At 40.2% G+C, this 19573-nt stretch overlaps 1 protein-coding gene and 1 pseudogene across 4 annotated transcripts in view; both read right to left on the bottom strand.

The window, feature by feature from the left end:
- Positions 1-150: 150 nt before the first annotated feature.
- LOC117247564 (neoverrucotoxin subunit alpha-like) lies at positions 151-6870 on the bottom strand (annotated as a pseudogene). Its single transcript, XR_013488393.1, has 4 exons — positions 6740-6870; positions 6388-6487; positions 3198-4641; positions 151-3082 (listed from the first exon to the last, which is right to left on the bottom strand). The product of XR_013488393.1 is annotated as a neoverrucotoxin subunit alpha-like (transcript).
- A 7795-nt stretch (positions 6871-14665) lies between these two features.
- a1cf (apobec1 complementation factor) overlaps positions 14666-19573 on the bottom strand; it is a 36319-nt gene continuing 31411 nt past the window's right edge. For 2 of the 3 annotated variants that reach the window (XM_033611301.2, XM_033611302.2), the window contains exon 13: positions 14666-17150. In XM_033611301.2, coding sequence (XP_033467192.2) covers positions 16996-17150 — 155 coding nt within the window. In that variant the 3' untranslated portion in view covers positions 14666-16995. The remainder of the gene's footprint in view (positions 17151-19573) is intronic. The other variant, XM_033611304.2, reaches the window with a different exon arrangement.

Genomic DNA, 19573 nt, shown 5'->3' with positions numbered 1-19573 from the left:
ACATTTCCTCATTAGAGCTAGTGAGGTAGTCTGATTTTTCCGAAATCCATATTGTTGTTCACAGAGTATTTGGTGCTTTCATAAGAAATCATTTAGCCTCTCCACAAATACCTTTTCCAAACTTTTGGAGAGCTGTGGAAGCAGTGAGATTGGCCTATAATTTGAAAAGACATGTTTGTCACCAGATTTAAACAGCGGTATCACTTTAGCTATTTTCATTTTTGATGGAAATTTTCCACTCGTTAGAGACAGGTTACAAATATAATTTAAGGATTTAACAATACAATCAATAATTTTCTTTATCAAAAACATATCAAAATTATTACAGTCCGTTGATTTTTTTACCTTTCGATTTACGAACTATATAAATTATTTCTTTTTCATCAGTTTTTTTTAATAAACATGGAATCTGAAATTATGTTGATGGTACTGGTGTTTTCCAAGGAAATATTTTTAGGGGATACAATAGAGTTGGCTAGATTTTTACCCACATTAACAAAGTATTCATTGAATCAATCTGCTATAGGTTTATTTTCCTTAATTATTGCATCATTATTTGAATAAAAGAAAGATGGGTAGTCTTTAACAACTTTTTTCTTTTTGATAATTTCATTTAGAATCCTCCAAGTGCCTTTAATATTAGTTTTGTTTTTTTCTAGTAATTCACTGTACTATAATTTCTTGCTAGATCTCATGATACAAGTTAATTTATTTTTGTATGTCTTATATTTGCTTTCAGCATCCTTAGTTCTACGTTTTCGGAATTGCTTATACAATAGATTTTTCTTTCTTTACATGCATTCTGTGGCCCATTTGTTATCCATGGTTTGTCTATATACCGTTTGTTACCTGCTTTGGCCACAAGAGATGATTCCTGCTGTATTCTGAAAAGATAACTCTTTAACAAAAATCTACAGAAAGACCCTATGTCTACCTTATGTCCTTACATAATCAACATGATAAATTCAACTAAACGAGCTATAAGTTTATAATTCAACATCCTAGTGTTGACACAGCAATTGACCCTTCGCTAAGTGCTGCCTATCAAACCAGCCAATCATCATGTAGTATCAGCCAGCTCCGACACGCGACCGACAGCTGCATAGCTGTGCTCCATAGACTCATGAAATTGTTTCAGATTTCCTTCATTGTCAAGCTGGTTTTGTGTATTTCGAGGTTGGAGATGTTCCTTCCCTGTTCAAAAACCAAAATCCAACCCTGTAAAGTGTAGGGTTAGCTAGCTAGCAGCTGAAGCAGGGTATATGCAGGAATCCTGAGGTTAATTTCAATACCTTTTTAAGACTTTTTTAAGACCTCATCACCACTTCAAGCTGTTGTTAGCAGCAACACGTCTTTAACTTACTTAACAGTTGTAGTTTGCATTAAATCTATGGAGCACAAACATACAACAGAACTCAGATAAGATGAGAAGGATTTTTTATTGTCTTTTGCACCTCTGTGGCTTCTGGACATGCGCCGTCGCATGATGTCGCACAGGTACGCGCACGGCCCCGAGTGGCAGTCCGAGTGTGCCTACCTACATATCGTTGTTTGTAATAGTCGCGAGGAGGAAAATAAATTATACATTCATGGATACTTTTTGTCAAAGCCTGAATGCCAAGAAAATTTAATATTTCATAAAATCGCGATTAAGACTTTTTAATACTTTTTAAGGGCCTTAATTTTCCGACATTTGATTGATCAACTTTTAATACTTTTTAAGACCCCGCGGACACCCTGTGCAGATAGTCACAGGAGAATAAAGACCAACCCTGCTTTAAGGGGATCAGTGCAGAGAAACTGTCTGTACTCAACCAGCTGTGTGTCATCGTAGTGTGTGCACATGAAGGGTGCTTGGCTTCCACCAGAGCTCCTCGACTGTCTGCCAATGGAAGCCTGGGCACTGGCCAAACACTGTTTATCTGTACACACTGCGATGACACACAGCTGGTTGAATATCAGCAAAGTTTCCCTTTAATTGTCTTGTGTCTCGATGGCCAGGTGATGTGTTGGTTCACTTTTTCACTGTGATCTTAATGTAAGGCTTTAGCTTTTATTTATCTTCTTAACCTATTTTTGTTGTTGAGTCAGTTTAACATCCTGATATATTCTTCAAACACATACTGCCGACCCTTCTCACTGCTTCTCTCTTGGATTTCTTTTTGGTTTTTCCAACATTTGTATTGCTTCAAGGAGTGCACTAAGTTCCAGCGTGGGCTCCATACTCGTTCCGACAGCTTGATAGACCATCACAAAGGGGTAGGGCTTAGCAAAGGGTCAATTTAAAGTGATTGTGAAGCACAAACCAGAAGGCTGTGCACTGAATCAACATGAACTGATAAACAGAAAATTACATATACACTTACTTAATTACATCATTAATTTCCCTGGTCCCTCTGGGTTTGAATGCATTTTTTTTTTTAAATTTGTGACACATGTTCAAGCTACAACGGAATGTTACATTGCTTTTTAAACTTTAAATGTAAACCCATATCTCTATTACCACACCAGTGTTTTGTCATGGCTCTTACTCAACTGGACACAGGTACGCATAACTGGGTTGCTTCTTTATGCTGAGGCCTGGGTAAAGAGGCTCAGTGAATGTGGTTTGAAAGGTGTAGAGGTGCCTCACAGTGTTGAAAGACTCTGTAGAAGGACAGAGTGCCAGTATGCCAGTCGGGATACACCCCGACTTTGTCGAAGCCATCAGAGGGCAGAGGACTTTCCCACACTAAACCATTATGATACGCCCTAAGAACATGTTTTGTAAATGATGAATGTTGGCCAAAAGCCCATGACACGGTATTTTGTCCAAGCTCACTCTCTGATTTGCCTGATCCTCTTTCAATTTTCTTGTATGCAACACCGACATAACTGCAGTATTTATGAGTAGTACTCCACTCTACCTCCCAGTAATGGCGGCCAGTTAAGCTCTCTTTGCACAACACCTGAGGATGTGTATCGAACCTCTCTGGGTGATCAGGGTATGACTGTTGTTCTCCGTGTGTTGCTTTGTTGTCTCCCTCAGACAGAGTGAGGTAGCCGTTTGCAGTGTTTGGGTCCAGGGTGAGATCACAGGCATCTGAAGGAGAGACCAGAACAAAATTAGTCACCGTGAAGGTCAAACAGGTTTCTGGAGGACAGCTATTAGTGCAGCTTATTTATGACAAAAAAAAAAAACATGAAAAAAGACTTACACCAGATCAAATCTCTTCTGTCAGTGATGGCCTTCAGATCAAGGGGGTCAGGCTTTGAAAAATCTTCCGTGCGCAGAACGCCCTTATGGTAATGGTAGATGGTTGCTCCTGTGTAGTTCTCATTTGCAGTGCTTCCCACAAAGTAACGCAATGTGTTGTTGTTTTTCTGTGCTGCTGCAGAAAAACTAAACCATGTGGCTTTTCTTCTCATTTTGGCGAAGACCTTGTCTGAGAAGTACCATGGCTCTTCTTTGGTACTGTCTGATTTGCTACCTGAGTCCAAGTAGTTGGCCTTCTCATCAAGGCAGGGGTTGGCACTCTTCAGGGAGGTGAAAACAAAGCACAGAGCATTCTCTACGCTTGGAGCAAGAACCTCTCTGTCCAGCTCTGACTGATTTCGGACAATCTTTATTCCCTCCATGATATCTACACAGGATCTGATGACGTTGATTTCTCTCTCTTTGTCATCCAGCCACTCGCTCAGTTTTTCATGGCTGAATGGCGACTTGTCTCCGTCTTCAAAGAGTTCTCCTGCTGAGCTCTCGTCTTCTTTAATCACGGAGGAGGGAAGTTTCTTCGCCATGGTGTTCTGGAGATTAGCTGTGTAATAATTACACAATTTTTTGAAACTGCCAAACTGTTCTTGAATCTGTGGAAAATGCTGTACCACTCTGTCTTCCAGGGAATCGTTGCGCCTCATTTCTATTTCCCTTAGATTTTCTAGAGCATCCGCCACCTTCCTCACGAGTCCATCAGTGATCTCTCTTGAGAGCTCAGCAGCTTTAGTGTCCAAATTCTTCAGTGGCATCAGCCAGACCTTCAGTGGAACAGCTTTCTCTCCTTTTTCTCCCAGTAGCTGTGGAAGTTGTGCATAAACCTTCACTGCCTCTTGAAATGTTGTAGGGTTGCTTTCAAGAATGAAGTCTCCGAAGAATTTGCAGTAGAATTTCTTCAGTCAGCTTTATTTCAGCTTTTCCCTCATTATCCAATGAGGGGATCTTCTTTATCACAGCTTCCATGCTGCCCTGGATGTTCTGAACCTTGCTGGCTTCTAACTTGTCACTGTCAAACACAAAGAAAGCATTTGCCCCGTACAGGATCCCGGTGACTACATGTGTTGCGGTGCTCTTCTTAATGACATCTGTCTGTTGGGTATCCATCGTCATAAGGTCAGTCATCAACAACTCTTTGAAGTTAATGGTAGTTTTGTACTGACACGTCACTCTGCTCTGATTCTTGAATTTTTTCTTATCGTTCAGATACTCGGCAGATCCTCCGACTTCAACCAGTCCACTCAAGAAACTGGCCTTCAGAGAAGTGTTAACATCCAGCAGAGAGGACTTTTCATCAATGGAGTCGGATGAAGAAATTTCAAATGCACTGGTCTGCTGAGAGTTTTCAACTGTTTTCTCTTGTAGAGTTTCGTCATCCCACAATTTCAAACCTGTAGAAAGTGGAAAACAATGGTTATCTGGTAGAGCAGATGATAAAAGATTTTGTCAGTCCAAAGTCACAGGAAACTAATCATAGTAACTTAGATTCCAATTCCACTGTCAGAAAAAATGTTGGTATTGTACATATCTGCAAAGCATGGATATAAATATGCACATTATTATTTTGTGAATATGTTGAAACTTTACTTTTCAATTGTGCTGTAATCAATGTGTGGTAGGTTTAGGCACAAAAAATTCTTGGCTATGGTTAGTAAAAGGTCATGTTTTGGCCTAAAATAGCTGATTTTCAGGGGCACAATTCTGGCTGGAAAAGCAGCGATGTCTTGGTAAAAAAAACAAAGGTTACAATATTGTAACCTTAGTTCTGTTAGCACAAGCAGAGCCTCCCTCTGGATTCTATGGGTAATACTACAATCTCAAGCACATATTCGCCCACTGAAATTTGCATAAATGTAGCTGCCAATCAGGATGTGCCTACCCGAATACATGCAGAGCCCTCTATTAGATTCTATGTGTACAGTGGATGGACCCTGATGAATGAAGGCCCTGTCTCAACATAACAGCAACCCAGCCACACTGATACTTGTGTGTGTGTGTGTGTGTGTGTGTGTGTGTGTGTGTGTGTGTGTGAGCTCAGTTTAGCCCAAAGATCCGTGACAAGACGAGTTGAAACAGGTGACTTCTCACAACGGTCCTCTCTGCAACATTCTAAAAGCCTGCTGTTCACATCAAGTCAACAAGATGAGACGATGTTTGTATCATCTCTAGTCAACAACTCTCTGTACTTCTGATCTGATTTGCAGCTTTTCAGACTTATTTTGTGGCTGAATATAATTTGTAGCTTCTTAAAATCTGAATGAGGATAGTGATAGTGAGATACTGGCTACAGTGATGAAACAAAACCAGCATCAGATGGACTGTATTCATAATCAATGCACCACAATAATATAAATAACCAGCGCCAATTCATCAGTCAGTGAGAATGTGTGTGGGCGGGGCATAGGCTTCATACAGCAGCAGCAGCGACCCACTGTCTGACACCGGCACATCGTGAGGACAGAAACAGAGGGCTCGGTGGGGACGGAACACCTGCTGCAGCAAGCCAACACGCCGTCTGCGGCCATTTTGACTTGACCAGCGGACTTCACTACAAGCTGACTGGCTGTTGAAACAGTTGACATGCTTTAAAACCAGCCGTTGGCCAATTGACCAGCTGAGTTGCAGGTGACACCATCAGCTGGCTTGAGAGCGGCCAGTTCACAACGCTGCAATTTTTCTTCACAACGTTCTAAAACAGTTTCATCTCATCTTTGGTCTGAACTGGACTGAAGAGCTCAGCCCTGCTGTCATGCAAACAAAGGAGCCAGAGAGGAGAGATAAAACTGCACATGCAATAAAGAATTACACCAAAACCATGATTTCTAATCTCCCCCCTGGTTTCCTCAGTACAAAATAACTGACCTTAAAAGGGCAACCCTTGTCTAGGGCTTTTGTAAAATGGCTCCAGGGACATAATTCTTCAGCAATAACGACCCTCCAATTTTCGTTTGAATTGCAGGACAATATATCGGCCAGTAATATCTTATGCATCCTTAAAATCATTAATAAGTAGTCACAATAAAAGTAATCAAATTACAAAGCATTTGCTAATTCTTTTATTGTGCGAATGAATTTTAAATAGACGAGACAGCCAGATATATTTCAGTAATAAGAATATAGTCTAAGTCAAGACTGACCTGGGATCAGTGTATCTTTCCGAGCATCATAGAGCATTCCTAGGGTGAAAGGTCGACCCAGAGCGACAACTTCCCTGTTTTCTAAGGCCATCTCTCCAACCTGTTGAGAAATATCAAGAAAGTGACCACACAGCCGTCAGTACTTCATCTACCCTCTAAAGTAATAAGAGTGTTGAAAGTTAAAAACACTGAGTCAACTGTCCTCCAGAGGACGACAAAGATAAGAGACAGACACACTGACAGTCTTAGAAATAGTATTTCTCCTTCAACACCAGTCTGACACTGATAGTTTTACACAGTTCAGTAAAAGTCTAAATACACATCTGTCTCTGCCCCCCCAGTTTGTCCTCACCTGGTGAAGTTGTGCAGATCAGCTGAGTTGTGTGAGAGTCTTCTTGACGTCCAGCAGGAGCTTCCAGTCTGATGATCTGTGATGTTGTGTGCTTATTTATATACTGTCAGTTACTATCTTTTGCTCTCTCCTCCCCTGACACGTCTCAACACGCCTGACAACAACTATTTCTTAATGTGACTGTGCCCTGACCTGAGGCCTGTAGTCAGATCATAACTCTGGGAAATAATGAGACAGGCAACAGGTGGAGTGCTTCCATCCCTCGCAATATATTTGTTTCTTTATTTCCATATAGAGTTTAAGAGTTTGAAAAGGGTTCAGCGGGCTGTTCAGTGTGACAGTGACATTCATATAAAAATAGTAATCTAGTAAGCTAACGATAGATCGGAAATGTGCAACAACATTTTTTTCCCGCCACAAGACATCAAACAGACTTCACAAAATTCACTTAGTGAGACAGAGACTGATGCAAGGTCACAGAAAAATTTGACCCCCAAAGTCTAATCAGATCATCGTCGAGTCCAAGCAGACGTTTGTGCCAAATTTGAAGAAATTGTGTTTTTGAGATATTGGCCTCTATTTTCACAGATTGGGCGAGGCACAGCGCACCTGCGCTTCGCCAACTGGGTGTGGCCAGGCGGATTTTGCAAGTTTGGCACACCGTGCGCGCTGGCGCAGCTACTCCTCTTTCCCACCTCCGCCCCTCCTACCTGCGCAAGTCGGAAAGAGGGAGGAGAGAAGGCGTGGAGTGGGTTTTACACACATCACACCAATCAAATGAGCCCCTCTCCTCGCCCTTAAATGCGCCACGCGAAGGCGTAATGAGAGTTTACTCAATTCGGCCAAACTTCTCCCAGGAGGAAACTGATGTTTTGGCCTGGGAGGTCCAAGCTCGCAGTGTCCGAATATACGGAGCTGCGAGCAGACCTCCACGGACTGATGATGCAAAGGCAGCCTGGGAGGAAGTCACCACAATTGTAAATCAATGTTGCGTTTCTGTTGTGTGCGCGCGCTCTCTCTTTCTCTCTCGCAGTCTCACTGTTTCTTTTCTTTTGACTTTTCTAAGATGACAGATGCTGAATATATACTCCCTATCTGATGCTGTGGCTGTTTGTGGTTGGCTGAGAGAGATGTGAACTCATTAGTTTGCAGCAGATGTGACGGGACAGTCGATATAGAGATACATTTATGTGCTGATTGCAGATAGTTACATTGAATAGTGGTTTTTGTGGCTATTTATTGCATCGTTAATGTGCCTGATATTCTGGAAACCTGCCTGTGAGGTTTTGGTGACGTGTGCGCACTGTCCGCCGGTCAGCCAAACTTCCTCTTACACCGGCTGCGCTCCACCTGCGCTGACAGTAGACGTGGTTTCAGCTGGCGAGCTTTTAGTGCACCTTTGGCGAAGCCTTTTGGCACGAAACTGTCACTGCGCCAAGCTGGACCTGTCAACACCTCCCCCTGCTGCGCCGCCACACCCATCTCAGCGCACCTCGGTCTGCCAAACTACCAAACTGAGCTCGCCTCGGGTTGCGCTGCTCGAAACTAGCTCTGCGCGGGGTTTGCCACCCTGCGCCACCCTGCGCTTCGCCGGGAAACTAGAGCCCATGGTGTTTACAAGAATGTGAAAGATGAGGTCACAGTGAACCGTGAAGACCTTGAAGTTTGACCTTTGACCGCCCAAGTAAAGTTTGTGCCAACTTTGAAAAAGTCCCACACAGTTTGTACAGATGCACCAACTAGAAACTACGCAGACAAAATTATGTGTCTTTATAAACTGACTGTAAACAAGCAAACAAATGGTTACCTAACCAGACATGATTAAATTAAATTATACTTGAATAACGCAGTTTTGGTTTGTGATAGTTTTTTTGAGAATAAATGCAGAATTTAATTTTTAATTCATAGTTTACATGTGTTGTGTTTAAGCCCCCGACTGCTAGATAGCAGTGCTGTAATCTGTCTTCAGTCACTTGACTGTCCGACTCCAACGTCACAACATATTGCTGGTGTGTCACAGGGGCCGAGAAAAATATAGATCCTACTGTTCTGATTGCATTTAAAAAAGTAAACTTTTTCTATTTTAATTGTATGCAGATAGTGGAGTGTTCTTTGTGACAGTTTTCCTTAAAATTAGATTTAAAAAATACCACAATATATTGCTTTGCTTACAATATTGCAATATATCCTAATATACTGACTCCTGTTATTGTGACCATCGTGTCACCAGACTGCTAATACGCAGCCCTACAGCAAAGACCTGTAAAGTCGACAGCGCCACTTTCACGAGAAAAGTTGAATTATTTTTCCCTGAAAGATCAAACAGTTGCATTTGTGTCATATGTACAGATTTTTTTAAATAACCCCTTTGACAGGAGAAGCAGATGGCCCCCAGGTATTTTCACATAATCTATTCTGACCCCTATTCAAAAAAGTTTGGACGCCCCTGACTAAAGGGACACAAGTAATGTGATATTATGTGCTTTTATGGGCATTCTCTAATGCACTGACAAAATATCAACCTTAAAAAATCCACAGTGTTCGATTCTTCGGACTGCACAGGTGCAGCAGTTACTTTCTAACAGAATAGCTGTGGTTTTTCCACAGAAATGAAGACACACCTGCTCGGAGCGAATATCTGAATCGTTTCCAGCATTTTCCCAGTTTCTGAGTAACTGCTGAAACATGTCTTGCCCCAGGACTTGGCATGCGCACTTGTATCCTCTGACTACTCTAAGCACATTCGCACACACAGCCAAGCCTGTCATGTCAGGTGACACCTGCTCGTCAGTTAGACATTCACATGCACTCACACCTCAGTGGCACAGCCACAGCCAGCACAGCAAATTTGAGGACACTTCGACATGCAGACTGGAGGAGCCGGGACTCAAACTGCAGATCTGATTAGTGCACAAACTGCTCTACCTCCTGAACCGCAGCTGCCCCTATCCAACCCCCCCAATTCAACAACTTAAACCATCAGTCAGTGCTGTGGCCAGTAGTCAGCTAGTCATAGTTAACAGGAATATTGCCACCACAGGCGCCAGAGCAACGGAGTGAGTGCAGCAAATGCATCCCCATTATTCAGTTAGAGGGAGCAGTTATGGTTTTGCTCCCCCACGTTTTCCTTCTTTGTGTCAAATATTTTTTATTGGCAGCACTAGTGCAAAAAGCTTGACATTCGTACAGAATATGAAACTGCTTCAAGTTTTATCACATGACGTGACATGATGTAACATAAGGGGAAGAAAGAGAGGAAAGCAAACAGCCTAACACAAAAACCAATAGCAAACAGACAAGACAAAAAATAGACAAAAGCAAAAAACAAAACAAGAATAAAACACAACAAAAGAAACCCTTCAGACCGTCCAGTTGCCCATGTGCCCAGTACCTTTTGTAGTTCTTGAGTTTGTATGTGTGTTCCTCGAGAAAAGAAACAAATGGTGACCAAATCTTCACAAACTTCTTCAGTTTGTCATTTAAGATAAACCTAATTTGTGTATCCGTAAGTTCTGTGATCCACAACTTCACAGGAGGGGCCTCTGCTTTTTTCCAAAACTTAAGTGTGAGTTTTTTAGCCCCTGTTAGCCCATAGGAGACAAAGTGTTGTTGAGAAGTAGTCAGCTTTCTAAAAGCTTCCGATCCTCCCAGTATAATCATTTCTGGATCTGGTTCCAGAGGGACTTTTAGAGGAGATTAGAGACTTTCTATCTTGGGGCAAAGTACAAAGCTATGGGCTAAAGTGGCGTCCTGGAATTGACATTTATCATACAGCAGAACAATGCACTGGAACAAAATAATCAAAGTTATTCACTTCACTTGTCAGTGGTTTGAATGTTTTGGCTGATCGGTGTAATTATAAGCATGTTCCCATGATCATCTGCTGGGAGCAAAAACTTGAATTGATCCAGTGTTTTATAATTCCTCAGTAACTGATAAGCCAGGGACGTGCCCAGGGACTTGAACATGTTCACCTTCTCTGACCTGACAGGTGCAGTTGTGACGGTAGTAATTAATTTAAAACAGAAATGAAGACACACCTGCTGTGAGAAATAATTATGAACGCGTTCCTGTGATCATGCCATATCTGTGGAACAAACACTTGAATGGTTTCCAGCATTTTAACAGTTTCTGAGGAACTGCTGAAACAAACAGGTCTTGCCACTGTGGTCTAACAGCGACTTCTGTGACACACACAAACACACACACACACACACACATATTCTCATAGTTCTATTCTTGTGAGGACCCTGATTGACACAATGCATTACCTCGCCCGTTACCCTAAGGGATTGTTCATCATCTATGAGAGAGAAGGGGTTGTTGCAAAAAATAATTTTTTAAGCACTTAGGAAGAGCTCATGTTTTCTACTTTAGCTCAGAGGAGGGGCATATAAATTTAAATGACTGTATTTTGTATTTATTTCACTGCAGACTTTTAAAGAAAACATTCCTTCAAAATTTTGCCAATTTTGCCAATTTTGCCGATCATTTCAGTGATAATTTTTGGAGATATCTTTTAGTGAGTTTTAAAGAAAATGTAAATTTAAAAGAAAAAAGAATTTAAAGAAAAGGCTTTATGTATATTGTATGTATGTATTACATGTATTACATAAAGCTACACACACACACACACACACACACACAACAACAGCAACACATAAGAGCCACAGTTCATCTCCTTCTTACAGCTCACAGTATTCTTTTTTGATTTACTCCTCTACATCATATTTGTTTGTTTGTTTTCACACACAAACACATAAAACATGTTTATAGGTAAACACATATGAGATGCGTATACTCATAAACGTACATACTGTACATATATTTTTGTATTTTGCTCACCAATGTATTGACCTATTTTGCTGTGTTGACTAATGTTACATGTGTTATCAGTTTTCATTCACTGCATTTGAATTGTTTTTGTGTTTCAGCAACACATATTAACTATGGGCCCTAGGCCTTTTTGGGGTATTTGGACATTCTGTCACTTCACAGCTGTCCAAAACATGTGGTTTGTGCCAGGCGGACATGATTGCCAGTATTTTTTCAATATTGCAAGAAATTCCATTGACTCATTCACAAGTCAAAAATGTGTTTTATCTGAAAGAAACATGCAATATTTACATCTAAGATCATAGAAAAATAGTCAACCAAGTGCAATGATGTCCTCCAAGATAATATTTGCCACTTTGTTTGCAGTAAACAAAGTTTGTTGTTGTTTTTCAGTTTCAGTTATATACTGGGGGGGCATTTTGTGCATTGGGGGGGGGGACACACATGTCCCCCTCAATGACTACGGCCCTGTCAGCATGCATAATTAGGCTACAGTTGTCTGGGTGCGCAAAGGTGAAGTGGCTGGTCTTGTCATACAAAGTTTGATGAGTGTCAACTGGACAATATGGAGATATTTGCATCTTGAAAGCTGGACTACAAATGTGGATAGACAGGGAGAAACACATGCAAGCCTAAGACGTGGTAAGATACGATATTCCCCACTATATGAAGTGACTGATAACAAGAGCTGTATAATGGATTGTAAAGAAATTTGTCAGGTTTTTATTTTGTAGAGAATTGATCTGTATTTATAGCGTGATGGGATGACAGCACAATGATGTGTGTGGTATCACTGGAAAGCTCTGCTCCTGCGCTTTCATGTGATATGTGTGGCATTTCTGTGCATTCGCGAGTAATCCATCCAAGAGTAATGTGTGTGCAAAGCTGTATGAAAGCTCTGTTATACATCATTTTAGTGTAACTTTATCATTTTCGCTGTGAAAATCCATAGAGAAGAACAGGTGTGAATTTGGACACACTATGCGTCGTTCGGGCCCATAGGGTTAAGGCTTTTATAATATGGTGCAAATTACTTATTGTAAATGTTGATATGCTACAGTAATAGCAATTACAATTATAGCTGCTGTGCAGCGATGGGTTGGGTCCAGGCATTTTTAGGCAATTCTGAGCAACAAGCAGAAGAAGTGGAAGACATTTAGGAATTTAGCAACACAATCTGACTTTTGCATCAGCTGAGGCTTGAACTCAACCTCTGAGACTAAGAATCAATTTCTATTTCACAGAGCTAATTAGTCAGTGACAGTTCATGTGTAGCTTCACAAACTGACTAAGCCAGACGTGCAGGTTTAGCAGCCGTCCATGCATGGAAAAGCAGATTTCAAACCACTGTAAAAAATTCAGTTATTAAGACAAAAATCTGAAAATACACATATTGTATCTAGACAGCATGGAGATGTTGGTAATTTGTTTGTAACAATGATTGATTTGCTCCATAAGTGAAAAACTGATGTTTAAAATTGCCATTTTTACATTGACTCCAATTGTTCACATTAGAGCAAAATTCAAAATGCTGTCAAAAATTCAGTTTTTGAGATAAAATTCTGAAATTTGCCACACATCATCTACCATGACTCTAGAATTGTGTCATTTTTTCTTGAACACTGAAGATTTATTTAGCAAGAATTTGCATGTATATGTTTACAGTACCGTTTACAGTTAAACATTTTGATGCACTGTAGGCTCAATTTTTGATAAATCAAAAATCTGAGAAACGTAGTTTTTGTAGGACAGTCTGAAGATGCTCTGTAGCAAGTTTGGTGTCAATTGAGCAAAAATTGTGGGAGGAGATAGGTTTAAGAAGTTTTACAGATTATGAAAAAAAAGAGTGATGAACTTCATAATTTTTAATAGGTTTAAATGTACAAAAGTTTCTTCAGTATTGGGGCTACAGCTTGATGAAAGTTGTGAAGTTGTAGCACGTATGGTTGATTTGTTATGAATTTTCAGTTTTGAACTTTAGACGCTTGCTGTAGCGCCACCATCAGGACTATTGGCTTGAGTTTACAGCTGAGGATATCTGGCATGAGACTGGACCTTTGTGCAAAGTTTGGTGAGTTTTCACCCATGGGAAGTATGATTTCCTCGGAAGAAGAAAGAAGAAGAAGAAGAATACCTAGGATTACAATAGTGTCCTGGCAGCTTAGCTGGGACCCTAATAATGTTGCGGCTCGCAATAGAATCTGAAGCTTAGTGACTAGATGTTTTTTACATCTTGGGAGCTGTAGTTGACTTTTCTCTTTCAGTGTTTATGTCCAAAGGCTCCACAGTATTTGTTAGAAAGACTCCAAATATATTTTTCATTTATTGCTTGCCATATTGGTTTCTGTGTTTATGACCACTTGGCGGCGGTGTTGTACCACTGTTCATGATACCTGCTGTGTCTTTCTTCTTCTACAGTGTTTTTATAGAAGTCATCAGTGAGTAGCTCCCAGTCACGTTTACTCTCCGTTGTGCAGCATTGTTGTTCTCATGTGCGTCTCTGAAGAGCAAGTAGATTATTCATTCTGTTTATTCATTTGCACTGTTGTTTGATATGACTGCTTTTACTGTGTTGGCTGCTCAGCTAGTGTTTTGGAGGTGTAACTGCAGAGTGACACAGACACACCACCACACAAGTATAAATACAGGACTTTTTAACCAATTCCCAGATGAATAAAAAATTTAGGCTTTAATCAAGTTATGTTTCTGCTTCCTAACAGTCAGTTGGATAAGTCAGAGTTTACAGTGAACCTGGGGACAAATCCTAGTTGTCTCACATTAGTTATTTGTTGAGAGCAAAAATGAAACCTGTCTCCTTGATTCTGATTTCTGATTAGCCTCACTGGATTAGTTTAAAGTGGAAAAAAGATATGGAAAACATAATGACTGAAATGCTTTGAATTTTTATCTATGAAGGATTAACTTAACTTAATGACTTAAATGTGACGAATACTATTCAACATTTTTTAATCTTAAGACTAAATCTTAAACAGCTGCCTGTGAGGGCGTCTGTGGGCCAACAGAGAGACAGCAAAGGTAAAAATATGTGATTATATAAAATGTAATAAAATAACCCAGACACAGCGGAGCTTCTTCAGATCTATGTTAGCTTGTTTATTTTGGGAAGATTACGGATCATGAAACATCATAATTCATCAAAGCAGTTTCCTGTCACGGTACTAAACCCCTCCAGAATACCCACAATTCTCTCTGCTCATCACAGATTCGTATTGATTCAGTTTAACATGTTTCTGGTTTCCAGGTCAATTAGAGAACGCACAATAACTCTATACAAACAGCGTCTGGATATTAATTCTTTTTCCTGGTATAAAAATAAGTTCTAAGTGCTTCACACACTTTAATACTGTCTCTGCTTCGGCGTGTTCACAGCTCGGATGTCGTAAAACTCTCCAGAAACAAACAGAAGAAACAATTATCGAGTTGGACTGAAGGATGTGTCGCCTGCTGCTTTTAAGTCTGCATTTGTAATTATTCGGGGAAAAAAAAGATGATGTTGAGTTGTCTTAACTGCAGCTCGTACTCACAGTCACCAGTTGGAGGCGCAGTTTAGGAGCAAGATCCAATATCTTCATTTTTACTTTACTTTTAAATCATAAGTTAAAAAAACTACAACTTTTCCTTTTTCAGACTGTAAACAGAAGACGGTTTTATCAAGGAAACTAATTTTAATTTTGTTTTGTTCAGACTACTTTTGTCAAATCCATAATGTCTTATTTGTAATAACCATAGAGACATATGAACGTAAGCTTTTTCCTAATTTAGTGTTTTAGTTACCAAACCCCTTACTATAATTTATAACTATGATCTCTTGCCATGAGCAGATGTTGAAGAAAGAGAGAATTCGTAAACTAATCTGGGCTTTGATGTTCTTGTTTGGTGAGAGGTTTAAAACATCTGGAGATGAGGGGAGTTATAGGATCGCAGCTAGCTCATTTCTTTCTCTTTCTTTTTTTAATAGAAGCTGAAGAAACAACACACCATGTGAACATGAAAATACTGAAACATGGAAAAGAAATATCAATAAAAAGAGAAAACTCCCCACATGGCAGTGAAGACCTGACACTGATATGTGAAATGACCATGACTTCTTCACACCACAGTTATAATATGTTACATTTACGTGCTACCACCACAGAAACAATGCCAATGGAAAGTCAATTTGGCCCTGTAATCACCGAAGAATTTTTTCCCAGGTGAAAACACCAGGTGCCCCTCTGGGAACACCCAGCCCGGACCGTTAGTGAACGCTTTGGAGGCATGTTAGCCCAAGGTAGAGTACTTGGTCTGGATTTTGGATCGTTTGACACATTATGTCCCCCCATTACAACGTAAAGCCAACTTAAGAGGTCGTGGTCATTATGTATTTCTTGGAGATCAGGTTGTTTCTGTTCCTGTTTGTTAAAATACGCGGCTTAAGTTTCATCAGTGTTGTCGAGCAGCCGTATTATCGGCCGTAATAAAGCTTTTAACAGCTGACTGAGACAACAAGCTGTTTAAAGCACCTCAAACATGACGGCAGAAAAACTAAAGACATTTCCTCAAGGCAGTGTGTTAATGATGAGGGAGAGAAAGCTCACCACACAAAGTTCATTTGGATTCCTCTCAGATGTACGCTAACAAAAAACTACATATTCACAGTTTGTAGAACTACAAAGTCCAGAATGTCATGAGTAAAAACAGGCTTTCCATTTTAAAATCCCAAATTTCAGTTCTATCTTAAACATTTTACAGACGCCAGGAAAACCGCCGAAATGGTCGAAAGTAGACAACAGTGCAAAACTACATTTTGCAGTTGAAAGACATTCAAAAGAACTACAAATCCCAGGTATCTTAAACATAAAAGCACGGGTTTACAAGAAAGGATAAAATAACAAAATCTATTTATCTAATTATTGAATATTGTCAACATGCTACTAGAAACATGCAAACAAACTAAAAAGAAAATAAAAATATTAACTGATGAAAACATTAATTCAAACTTAGAGCCAATCACAGGCCGTCTGCAAGCTACTTCATCAATCACATGATAATCGCAGATATATACCTAATTCAGAGAAGAATATTTTGAAGAAAGAAACAAGATGTGATGAGTGAGGAATTTGTTTCAGGGCGACCGGCGAGTCAGAAACATTTTCCAGCAGCGGTTTTAAAAACATATCTTTTTGTCTTCCTGTAGAAGCCCCAGCGTAAAGGTGCATCCACACTATTTTGCTTTTTGTAGAAATAACTTCTGTTTTGTTTCCTGTTTAAAGTGACGAACGTTCAGGAGTCCATTCGTTCCCGCTGTTTTTAACCTTCACAAACTTTAAACAGATTTTAAATGGCAGTTTGAGAAAAAAGCTGTTTAGTGTGAATGCGTCTTTAGCTGCAAGTGTTTTTCTCTGTTGGAAAACGGTCTCTTAGAAAACGCCGTATCCGTCGGTGTGGCGCGTCGCCACAGCGAAGGCGGGGTATCCCTCATAGGTTGTGTAGGCAGTCAGGTCCTGACCCAGAGATACAGCCTGCTTCAGCTGGGAGGCGACTGCAGACGACGCCGGGCTTGCCAGAGTGTAACCTGGAGAGAGACGAGACAAAAACACAACCTTTCATCATCCAGTCTTTAACTTCAAAATATGTTTATATTAAGGCTCTCAATCGATAAAAATATTTAATCGGGATTAACTGCACAATTGTTTGTCGTTAACAAATGAGGTTCTTAAAGGGATATTTTTCAAGTTTCAATATTCTTATCAACATGGGAGTGGACAAATGTTTTTGCTTTATGCAAATGTATCTTACTAATGACGAAAACTCTGTGTGTGTGTCTGTTCCATGTTTTTCTCCTCACTGACTTGGTCAATCCATGTGAAATTTGGCACAGTGGTAGAGGGTCATGGGAGGATGTGAATGAAGCAATATTACATCAATTGGCCAAAGGGGGGCGCTATAGCAACTGATTGAAATGTCAAACTTTGAATGGGCATATCTCATGCCCTGTATGTGGTAGAGACATGAAACTTTGCACAGAGATGCCTCTCCTCATGAGGAACACATTTGCCTCAAGAACCCATAACTTCCGCTTATATAGATTTTCCACCATTTTGAATTTTTTGAAAAATACTTCAAATGGATCTCTTCCTAGGAAGTTTGAGCGATCTGCATGAAACTGGGTGAACATAATATAGGGACCAATATCTAAAGTTCCCTCTTGGCAAAAGTTGGAAAACTTACTAAAACTGAGCTTCTATAAGGCAATGAATATTGTGGAGGGCGTGGCTCATCACATAAAGGTGTATAACATCTCAAGGGTTTCACCCATCACCACGCAACTTTGTAGGCATATGACCACACATAATCTGAGTGGACCCCTCCATTATTGACCCCATCAAACAAAATGGGGGCGCTAGAGAGCTAATTTCTTATCTAGGCCTAACCGCCATATGGATTTTTACTAAACTTGGTAGATATGTAGAACAGGACGCCTCAAGGTGACTGGAGAAATTTAACTCTAATTGGCAACTGGGTGGCGCTATAACAACAGAAAAATGCTTCAAAATGGCTAAAATGCGACCGATCGCTGTGGCTCCCCCTGTGGACCAATGTTGTTGGTTTTTGTCTAATGTTTGGTATGACTAAGTCATGGTATGGTATGCTGCTGCAACAAGGGCTAGCCGCACCTTTCCCATGTGAACTACCAGTGTGCCCCACTTTTAAGTCAATACAACATATAAACACTTTAACTGCTTTTCAAAGTGCTACCTCAACTACTAATGTACAGTTTTAGCCCACTAACTATCCCACTATTGGCAATGGTACTACTGTACTTTCAATAAAGCAATCGTACTATCAAAATCACAAACACTCTGTCTGAATACATTGCTCTTCTTAATGGGTTCAGTTGACTATTTAATCTGCAGTTTCCTATGACCTGTATCCCAAACACACACCATATGAAACTGTACGTGGGCAACTGCGCACTCAATGGGTATGGACTAGTATTTATAATTACTGCAACAATCCAACACAATGACAGATACTGTCCAGAATAACCTCAGAGGTTCTGACAGCTCACAACAGGCTGAAAGCATAACGTGGCAAACTGAAGCCACACAAGCAACAACAGATGGACATATTGACCTGAACGTTACATTATTTAGTGACACTAACACAACATAGTGTCCAACTTTACACTCGTAAAGGTTAATTAAACACCCCCTGTTTTTTAAGCAGCTCCATGTACTCTGGTTGTAAAATTCACATCGACAGTAAAATGCAAATGGCTGAACTTGCTGTTCAAAAGGTACCTTTCTTTATCCATTTCTGCTCCCGGAGGTTTGTTTCTGCTCGCCATCCATAAAGTTACTGATTCATCGCTTCCTGATTTCCCTAGCAGGTGGGCCGAGGGTCATAATTACAGAAGGTACGTGTGTTAATCACGTGGCGTTCAAAGGAATTTGTGTTCACTCATTATTAACGCTTTAACTTTGACAGCCCTAGTTTATAAATGTTAATGTTAATTTATAAAGTCCGTCATTATGTTTATATGCACAAAATATTTCGTTTTTGTCCCAAAAAATATTCCGATTAAGCTGTTTACATGGCTGACTAATATTCTATTAACATTCCCGTTGACATGCAGCCATGGATACCCTGGTTAACATGCACTAAGATGATGATATCTGGTTGAAATACAACACAGTGGAATTACTGGAGCCATGTGTGACATTTTGCTTCTTTGCATAAAAATATGATTGTTTTTAAGTTCTTCAGCAGTGGTGGACTTTTTGGACGGTGCGAAACCAGCCTCCGTCTTTAATTCCTTCTGACCACCCTCTTGAAATGTTCAGTGCTGCCATATTTGCACGTATCCAAAAACCTGTTGAATGTTTAAAGGTGTGTTCCTCCTTCCAACCAGAAGTGTTTTCTTTTCTTTTGGACATTCATCTCTCCAACAAGTGCATGACACAAAAACATACATACATACTCCAACAAGACAAT

Source organism: Epinephelus lanceolatus, chromosome 21, assembly GCF_041903045.1.
Source record: "Epinephelus lanceolatus isolate andai-2023 chromosome 21, ASM4190304v1, whole genome shotgun sequence".
Classification (NCBI taxonomy): Eukaryota; Metazoa; Chordata; class Actinopteri; order Perciformes; family Serranidae; genus Epinephelus; species Epinephelus lanceolatus.
Note: the sequence above shows the minus strand (reverse complement) of the source record. Positions and strands in the feature narration are given on the sequence as shown.